General features: G+C 41.3%; 1 protein-coding gene across 2 annotated transcripts in view; it reads left to right on the forward strand.

Annotated features, from left to right (window-relative positions):
- Positions 1-4,905, forward strand: part of rab27b (RAB27B, member RAS oncogene family) — a 71,188-nt gene extending 66,283 nt beyond the window's left edge. For both annotated transcript variants that reach the window (XM_015391729.1, XM_015391730.1), the window contains exons 4-6: positions 1,798-1,901; positions 2,025-2,148; positions 3,878-4,905. In XM_015391729.1, the coding sequence (XP_015247215.1) occupies positions 1,798-1,901; positions 2,025-2,148; positions 3,878-4,064 (415 nt within the window). In that variant the 3' untranslated portion in view covers positions 4,065-4,905. The remainder of the gene's footprint in view (positions 1-1,797; positions 1,902-2,024; positions 2,149-3,877) is intronic.
- The last annotated feature ends 5,456 nt before the right edge of the window (positions 4,906-10,361 follow it).

The raw sequence follows: 10,361 nt of genomic DNA on the forward strand, positions 1-10,361 counted from the left end.
TGGAACAAGACAACCTAGATCTAAAATAAGAAAACACAATTGCATTGCCTTATTTCAAGTGCTGTGACCGTTTTACAAGATTAATTGTTATAGTGTGTGTTTTTCACTATTTCAGGGCTGCCAGTCAGATATCCCTCCTGACAAGTAGGATAAATATATATATTTTTAAACCAGTCACACAAGGACCATAAACTTCTGTGCTTAGAAATAATGAACAAACTTTTTCTCTCAAATAGATCAACAACAAAATAAAAAAAATTAGGCTTCACATTTCCTGTATTTGAGAAAGAAAATATATAAATAGCCATCAAAAAATAAACACAAAACTCATCCCCACAAAATATTTTTCTCCTCCAAGGAAGAAAGGCTCCAACATAAATTGTCCCACAGCAAGAATAAACAAAAGAACAAAAAACATAAGAGTCTGTACAAAATTTAAGTCCAACAATTGCATAAAAACACCACAAACAAACATAGGATGGACTAACAGGTCAGATGAGGGAAATCTTACACAGAGAGAGGAACAGGAACAGGATTTATTCTGTTGGCCTGACTAGATAAATATATTTAAATTACATTTTTTGTAAATTATTAATTTAACTTTTTAAATTTTATGTTTTCAGTAATTGTAGAACTTACAGAGAATGTTTGATCTGTGATGTCACCGGCTTCTGGGATCTCCGTGGTGACACGTCGGCACAGAATGAAGTTTGTTTGTTGGGTTTTCTCCTTTTCCTTAACGATCGGCGGCAGAAGCATCCATGCAGGAGAACAGAGGAAAGACCGACAGCATGAGGAACTAAACCGCCTCGGATGGATTTTGTTTCTGGCTGAATGAAACTGACCTTTTTCAAACTGTAGTTATTATTGAACAGTGGACCAATCAGGTAAGTGTATGTGTTAAAGGGGCGTAATCAAGGTGTGCCTTGAGCCGACAACAAATAGGAGGGTTTAGAAATAATGGTGCAGCCAGCACCGTGCAACAAGCAGGTTGTCTCATTTTAAGAGTAAAAAATCTTATTCCATTGGCAAACTCTCATTTACCTACTGAAATCAAGGGTTAATACACATAATTTAAGAATTTTTACTTACTTCTAGATCTTTTTCCCAGTGTTTTGGATTCTCTCCAGGTACTCCAGCTTCCTCCCATCGTCCAAAAACATGACTGTCAGGTTAATTGGCTTCTCTAAATCCTCTTTAGGTGTGAGTGAATGGTTGGTTGTCCTGTTTGTGTCTGTGTTTCCCTGCGATGGACTGGAGACCTGTCCAGGGTGGACCCTCCTCTCACCTGTAGACAGCTGGAGATAGGCACCAGCACCCCTCACCCTCCCAGCCGGGATGGATGGACGTTCCAAAGTCTTCTAATGTCCAATCTGTCCTTCAAACTGGGTCTTCAGGAGACACAAACCAGAGATGGGGAACCAGATGAGTCCAATCTACACAGGATAAACCAGATTGGACTCACCTGGTTCGGTGGCTGGACAGAACACAAACAGATGGAGATGAATTGGTGACTCCGGATCCCCCGTCTATGACGCAAACAGCAGCTTATCCAAAACAGCGGCCTAGTCAAAGTCCAGAGCTCAGCCTAATAGAAACGCTGCAGTAGGAAGAATAAGTGAGGAAAGTTTCCATGACTGTTGATGAAGTAAGCCCAGATCCTGAATGTTCTGATTTAGCTGATCGTCAGTAAAACGTTGGAATCGGATCACTTTTCCTAATAAGCTGCAGTTTGTCAGCATGTGGGAGAGTTTTATTAGACCATCAGCATTAAGCCGTTTGTTTTTCCCATCGCAGGTTTCGCAGCCTGACCACAGCGTTCTTCAGGGACGCCATGGGTTTCCTCCTGATGTTTGACCTCACCAGCCAGCAGAGCTTTCTAAATGTCCGGAACTGGATGAGTACGTCTGCTGAGTGTCGTGGTTTTAAAAGGATCCATTTCCTGTCAAGGTTTTGGCTTTTATGGAGATTTTTCTAAAGCATTTTAACTCACTGCCTGTCTGCCGTTGCTGACTGACTTCCAGGCCAACTTCAGGCCAACGCCTACTGTGAGAACCCGGATATCGTCCTGGTGGGGAATAAGGCCGACCTGGCGGATCAGAGGGAGGTTCAGGAGAAGCAGGCCAAGGAGCTGGCCGACAAATATGGGTAAGTTCAGTTCATCCATGAGTTTACTCAGAACCTCCAGCTTCACCTGTGGCCACTTTAGCTGGACTTTGGGCTGCATATGTCATCGAAACACTTCCTGGATCGGACACCACATAGCTGCCACATTACTGACGCATGGCCGCCACATAGCTGCAACGTAGCCACCAAATAGCTGTCACGTAGCCACCACGTAGCCACCGCATGGCCGCCACATAGCCGCCGCATGGCCGCGACATAGCTGTCACGTAGCCACCAAATAGCTGTCACGTAGCCACCGCATGGCCACTGTATGACTGCCACGTAGACACCGCATGGCTGAAACATGGCCGTCACGTAGCCACCAAATAGCTGTCACGTAGCCACCACATAGCCACCGCATGGTTGCCACGTAAGCTGCCACATGGCCGCCAAATAGCCGCCGCCTGGCCGCCACATAGCTGTCACGTAGCCACCACATAGCCACTGTGTGACTGCCACGTAGACACCGCATGGACGCCACATAGCCACCGCATGTCCACCACATAGCCGCCACATGGGTGTCTCGTAGCCGCTACATGGGCACCAATAGCCGCCACATAGCCGCCGCATGGCCACCACTTGGGCACCAAGTAACCGCCATGTATTCACCACATGGCCATCACATAGCCGATGCATGGTCGCCACATGGCTGCCATGGCACATAGTCGCCATGTGGCTGCCAAGTAACCGCCACATGGCTACCTTGTAGCCACCACATGGCCACCGCATGGCTGCCGCACGACTGCCACATGGCTGCCATGTAGTAGCCACATAGGCACCAAGTAGCCGCCATGTAGCTGCCGCATGGCCACCACATGGGCACCAAGTAAACGCCACGTATTCACCACGTGGCCTTCACGTAGCCGCCACATGGCCGCCACATAGCTGACACATGACTGCCGCCACATGGGCACCAAGTAACCGCCACGTATTCACCACATGGCCCACATGGCCACCACATAGCTGACACATGACTGCCGCCACATGGGCACCAAGTAACCGCCACGTATTCACCACATGGCCCACATGGCCACCACATAGCCGCCCCTACACTCTGTGCATACATAATGACAATAAAAGTTGTCTAAGTCTAGGCAGGTTTGGTTATTTTTTTCCTGTGCTTTAGTTGTATAAAGAGTATCTGCCTTCCTGCCGTATTTTTTCTGAGCTATTATTAATCTTCTATTGATTAAATAAATTCACATGCTCACAGGATGCAGTCATTGTACCAATGCTTCCTTTGGGCTTTGCAGCAAACATTTTCCTGTGCAAGTTTGAACCTCATTTTCTAACGCGCTAAAAAAGACCTAAAATCTCTGGTCTGACTTACAGGCTTAGAAATTCACTTTGCGCACGATAAATATTTGCATTTTCATATCCTTCGCCTATAAATGTGTGAGGTTGTGTTATTAGAATATGATCTGCAGATTTATTGAAGACACACAAGCAATAAAAAACGTCTGCTCGCACCTCCTGATGAATTGTATGCTTTCATGTTCTGCTCTGTCCGTACAAACAACTTTGCGAATTTTAAAACTCGCAAACCTTAAAAAAAACACTTGCAAACCTTCTGAAGATTAGGAGTAAAAAAATCTAGCAACAAGAGAGGATTGTTTAATAAATACATAAAAAAATCAAAGTGCAGGTGAAACAAAACAGTAAGATTTTAATCAGCTGATAAATAATTAAGAAGTGAATTTGTTCTTCCCAGGATCCCGTACTTTGAGACCAGTGCAGCCACCGGAGCAGAGGTGGACAAGGCGGTGATAACTCTGCTGGATCTGGTGATGAAGAGGATGGAGCAGTGTGTTGACAAACCGCCCGCGGATCCAGCCAATGGGAATGGAGCCGCCAAGCTCGGGGAGGGACAGCCCGACAAGAAGAGATGTGCATGTTAAACCGGAGCTGCTTCTCTGCCCCCCCCCCCGTCCATCTCTTCCTTTTCTCTCTGTCTGTCCTGATAGCATGTTCTCCTAAAAACCAACACGAGCCAGCTTCTCTTTTGGCTCTTTCCATCTCTCTCCCATTTCCTGTCTGCAACTCTGACAATGAAAACAGCTTCAGCTCCCTCTAGTGGACATTCAAGGTAATGCAGCCTTGCGAATGGGACCCTGTCATGGCTGTCAGACACATAATGTGCCTCGCTGAAAGCCTTCAGCCTGGGAATTAAACTCAGCACGCTCCCAGTTTCTCCCTCTCATCATTTGATAAACCTAAAAAACCCGTTTGAGTTTCAAATCCAACTTTTTACATGTTCATCTGCTAATTACTTCACAGCAGGGAAAATGTTGAGTTTCGTGCCAAATTAGTGCTAAACTGAGTTTAATGCCAGGCTGGGTGAATAAAGCTTTTCTCCTGGACCACACTGAGGATTAGTGGGACCAATGCGTTTTAATTCTGTTTCTTTTTGTTATGTGTTGGACCTGAATCGACCGCGCATTCTGGCTACCAGAGAAGCTTTGATTTAGACGTTTACTGAACATGTGCCAAAAGTGTTTTGTATTAATTGGCTTTGTTGGGACATAGACATGGAGGGGCCTGTGATCAGAAAACTGTTTATGACGTCTCTTCTGTGACCCATTTCTTTTAATTTATTTGTTAAATCCAAGCTTGTTTCATTAATTTATGGGTAATTTTATATCATGCATTTTAGCTTAAACCAATCAGGCTGCCCTGATTGGTTTAAGCTAATCACAAAGTTCTCACTATTAACATTTTAGCATAAATAAGAATAAAAACATAGGTTATCAGAACTGACGTTCTTCTCACAGTTTTTAGAAAACAAAGCAGAGTAAATTATTCTCCAAAATGATAAAAGGTCAGTTAACTTTTACACTGCTGCTGATTAGCTTAGCAGTTAGCTTACTCGCAGCGTTCGTTCCTCCTTAGTTACGATAATGGAAAGAAGTCAGAGTCAAAACTAATTACAAACACTTTGGTTAAACTAACATGTTATAAATAAACCTGAGAAATAATCTGGTTTGCTATGGGAGGAATCTGTGTCTTGTTTAAAAAAAATCTCACCCAGGGGAATTATGTGGCCTTGCAGGTGAAACAGGCTGAAAACTTTTATAGTGAGTAAATACCATAAATTAATATATGAAATAAGAGAAACTAAATTTTCCGACCACACTAGCATAATGTTACTACAGCTTAATATTCAGGTTAATGACTCTTTAAGTTCCTTTTTATTTCTCTTTATACGTTTTTTTCCAGGTCATTAATGTCGTTCATCAGTCGAGCTAGTCTAGTTTAGCTAGCTCTTTTTGTTTGGTTATAATGTTAAACAGTCAGCGGCTCATAGGCTATAAGAATTGCGTAAACCAATGATGACTTTTTTTCAAATAAACAGTTTTTTTAATTGACCCTGTACAATTAGGCTTAAAATCAGACAAGTATTTCTGAAAGGAGTTAAAAAGTTGGGTGCTCCTTGCTGAGGGACATATTAGTCTAATTTCAACATTATCTCTACCTCAGAATCTCTTATTACTGAAACATCATTGATCTGGTATCTAGAATTTGTTCTAAATTCTTCCCTAACAGTTTGAAAATATTCAAATATGCCAATAAAGTCTTTGGCCGTTTCTCGATTCACCAGAACGAGAGTTCGGACTCGTGTTCTCTCCAAGTCTGTTCTTGACCAGAGAGCGGGAGCACGCAGAATAAAGGGCAGATGATACTTTTATACTTCTGCAACCACACACATAAAATGTTTCTTGGTTCTGGTCGCGAACCAGTTTAGCTGGTATGCTTCTGCACCATCGGTCTGGAATTACTAGGGACGCACAGCAGTTGCCGACCAAAGCGCGACGGGGAACCTATCCGAGAACTCGGGAGAACTTCGGCGGATAGTCACACAGACAGCCGGAAAGGCATACCTACACCAATCACAGCCGCTTTTTGTCTGCGCACTTCCGCTTGAGGTCTTGTCGGTTTGTGACCGTGACGGATAGTCAGGATTTTTTTTTTAGGTGCGCAACGACGGTTGCAGAACCATTGCGCGGGGACGTGGTCGCGCACAGAGACAGATTTGACGTTGCAGAGCCTATGCATCAGAAGCATAAATTGGCCTTAAATCTGGGTCAATTGGAACAGCAGCGTACTGATGACATCATCACATTCAAAGCTAGTCTGGAGCTGCATTTCACCTCCTGTTACTAATAGTCTCTAGATAATAATAAGTTATGACTTTTTCATTTATTGGAGGAATAATAATGAACACAGTCAGATAAACACAAATCAGATGAACATTTTGCCAAATAAAACAATCAAACCTCCAGCGGTCCTTTACACACGGCTATGCAGACGGACTAAAGTTAGCCCTGGCCGCTGCAGACCGGCTAACGTTAGCCCTGGCTGCTGCAGACGGGCTCACGTTAGCCCTGGCCGCTGCAGACGGGCTCACGTTAGCCCTGGCCGCTGCAGACTGGCTAACCTTAGCCCTGGCCGCTGCAGACCGGCTAACGTTAGCCCTGGCCGCTGCAGACGGGCTCACGTTAGCCCTGGCCGCTGCAGACGGGCTAACGTTAGCCCTGGCCACAGCAAACCGGCTAACGTTAGCCCTGGCTGTGGTTAGCCTCAGAGCTCTGCTGGTTGACGCGCTCCTCTCAACATCAGATAACTTTTAACTTAATCCTCTGAGCTCTGTGAGCGCTAACCTGGAAGCTGCTGCTGCCCCAGTGCATGCTGGGACAGCTGTCAGTCTGGACAAGTCTGCTCTGATGCATGCTGGGTAAAGAGAGAGTGGCCAGAACAACATCCGGGGACTTTGTCCATTCTCGGTCTGCTGTTCTAGTGAACTGGAACAGTGCTAGGGCTGAGGATGATGACGTTTCACGAGGACACGAAGACGCACAAGCACACATAGTGAGAAACGGCCTTTATCTTGGTGATTTAGATCTATGCAGGGAATCCCTGTGAAGCTGAATAATAAGATCCCACTGCAGCTTTCTAGCAGACACCTGGGGAGGGACAGGTGGTTAATTATTCAAGGATTCCTGCATTTTTAGAAAAAAACAAGTTCAAACTGAAAGAAAAATCAAAAATCATCCCCCGATCACAAATGTTTGAATCAGAGGCAGCTTGACTGGCTCAGTTTTCTGAGATCATGATGCTGCCATGACCGTGTTCTTCTGGAGAACCTGAGGCTCAGATATAGATGACTCTACAAATGTCTCCACATAATCCATCAGACTGAAAACAGAAGCTACCCTCAGTATAATACCATGTTCTAAAACTAAGTCTGTGCTTTAAACTGGTTTATAAATCACACATAGTTTTATGGTAATTTAGGAACTTTGGACCCTAAAGTGTTGTTTTTTTTTCTAAACCCGATCTTTACTAACCGCAGCACCAAAGTTAAGGTTTGCTTTCATTACACCATCAGACATTCTCCAACACGTCTTGTAAGAGTTTAGTAAAAGTTGTTTGGCTAGAAAATGATATTAAGAAGATTTGTGTTCCATGTGAAGGACAACCAAAACCTGTTCAAAGTAAATGTGTTGCTGTCCCCTTCTTGGCAGGCGCCTCTATCTTTGTTTTATAGAAACACGGTTTCTCTAATGTTTCCGTCGCCCTAACTTCTCTTAATTTACTGATATCTCTTTTGTTTTTTCTACCCTTCTCCATAGTGTCACTGTTTCAAAGTAAGATATTTTATGGTCTAACTTTTTTACAAGACAAAAACCTCCCAGGGAGCGCACACTTTTGAGAAACGTTTCCATTTAACCTGACTTGTTTTATTAGTATGTTGTAATAATGTGTTATTGTGAACACCTCCCACAAATCGATTTAGAGAATTAAACAAGCTCAGTTAGCATAACTTATTATTTTAATCAGCAGATTAAATAAAAAGACTGATTAGCTAATGTTACATTGTCGCTAAGCAGTTAGCTTTAGAAACTAGCAGCAGGATGCTAATGTAACAACAGTAGCTTGAAAGATGCTTAATGTTTTCTGCCTTTTATTTTCCTTTTGAAACAGAAACTTTACAATTTTAAATTTATGTCCATTTTTGTTTTGTTCATTTGCTCACTAATGTTTGCATTCCACAGAGGGCACTAGCATGCTAAAGATAAACCTAGCATAGACAGCTAGTATTTTCTTAGCACATGACTCCACAAGTAACATAGATTTTATTAGAATAACCAGAGTTTGATCAGTTGTTCACTTTGATAATTATAAAACAATTACAAATAATTTAAGGTCACCTAATATAATTTATTTACTTTAGCTAATCTAGCTTGAGTGCTACAAAGGTAGCTTTAATGGATGGTAACAGGATGCTAATGTAAGAACTGCAGCTTATGGTTTTGATCTTTTTTTTCTATCTTTTTTATTTTTTTAAGCTATATTATATTTTTTATAGTCTTTTTCAGCTGCCTCACTAACCTATTCTATCCATAGTACTAAATTATTAAACCAAGCTAGCTTAGCCAGCTCTTTTTTGCGCAATCATAAAATAGATTAAATGAATTAAAACTACACTGTTTATATTTTCTATTGGGTAAAAATATGAATATAATATAATTGTGGATATTCACTAACTGGTAATGTAATAATAAATTAACGATTAGGCTGTTAGTTTTGTCTTTATGCTGTTTTGTAGCTTTTTCAAGCACAAGTTGTCGACTGCAAGTTATTTGTTGGTCACAGATTATGAGGACAGTTTGTCTCCTGAATCAATCAAAATACTTTACAAAAATTAAATTAATATCTCAAGGTTTAAGTAAATAGTCCAAAATTATGACGTAGTATTAGGACCAGGCTAGAGATTTTTTATTTTAAGAATAAAGTTGTAATATTACAAGAAAAATTCTCATTCAACAACAAGTTTCAGAAAGAAAGCTTGGGGCTCCGCCCACCAGATGACGGCCGACCAGCTCCACCAATCAGCAACCAGAGTCCACTTTGACATCCTGTCCAGTTTGATGCTGCTGCTAAAAGATTTCCTGATTGGTCAAACCGATGCTAAAGTAGAACTTCACATGATGTTATACGCCTTATTTTTGAATTATACTCCTCAAGTTAAATTTCTAAGAATTATCATAAAATACAACTTTATTATTCTAATATTAGGACTTTAGTCTAATCATTTTATGACTTTATTCTATAAATGTTACGAATTTATTCTCATAAATTTACGACTTTATTCTTGAAATAGAAAAAATAAATCTCTAGCGCGGCCCTAATACGGTGTCGTTTAAAATGGTTTGTTTCCTGGTATCAAACTGAAATGCGTTTAATGGGCGTATGAAACGTAGAAATGTTAGCGGCAGATGAAACATTTTCAGAGGATTGATTCACTGAAGTAGAAATGTTGTTAGCAGTTAGCTTCCTGATCTGCTAGCAGGATGCTACAGTAACAGCAATCGCTCAAAGATCTGTTAGAAGATGCTCCTTCCAGTTTTTTTTTTATCTTTGTAAACAAATCATCCAGTTTTGGTATTTTTGTGAGTTTTAGACTATTTTGATTCTTTTTCTTCCCATCTTTACAGTCATGGCGGATAGTTTATCTTCAAGCTATTATTAGCATAATGTGCCTATAGCAGCCAATAATAACCATTCAAACGTTAAATGATTTAAATAAGTTACTGTCGAAAACATTTTGTGATAAAAAAGGTTCAAATGACAGAATTTGCTCCAAGAAGAATTAGCAAACCTGTTTTCTTGGATGAGAAAGTTTTAAAAATGAACCTGCTGAACCGTTATGTCCTGTAATCTCTGAAAACTGTTGGTTCGACTTTCTATCCTAATTTTATTGTACTTTATTCTCTTTTATAAGATCAGTTGGCTGTTAGCTGATAACCGTTGTTTTTTTTTTTTAGTTAGTTTTAGTTTTGTTTTTCTCAGCTTTAAACCTGAACATTGCTTCTGCTTTTCCTTTTCTGATCTACTGGAAGGTTTATGAGCTGCTGAAATCTACAGATTTCTCATTGGAGTCAAACAAGAGCAGAAGTCCTGATGTTTTTTATTTTGCAGCCTTTAACAGAAATATTTTCCAGTAGCTCTTTTGGAAGCATCCTCTTGCTGTGAGTTTTCCTTTATGCCTGCAGTTTATATTTGTTAAGTGATCAATGTGTGTATCGATGGCTGTATGTCTGTAGAGCATGTTTGACACAATGAGAATGAAATGAAATGAGATGCATTGTGTTTCTGGTGCCAGAACCGATAATAAATCTGTTGGTTTTACCCTG

The sequence above is a fragment of the Cyprinodon variegatus genome, unplaced genomic scaffold (genome assembly GCF_000732505.1).
Source record: "Cyprinodon variegatus isolate N-32 unplaced genomic scaffold, C_variegatus-1.0 Scaffold558, whole genome shotgun sequence".
Taxonomy (NCBI): domain Eukaryota; kingdom Metazoa; phylum Chordata; class Actinopteri; order Cyprinodontiformes; family Cyprinodontidae; genus Cyprinodon; species Cyprinodon variegatus.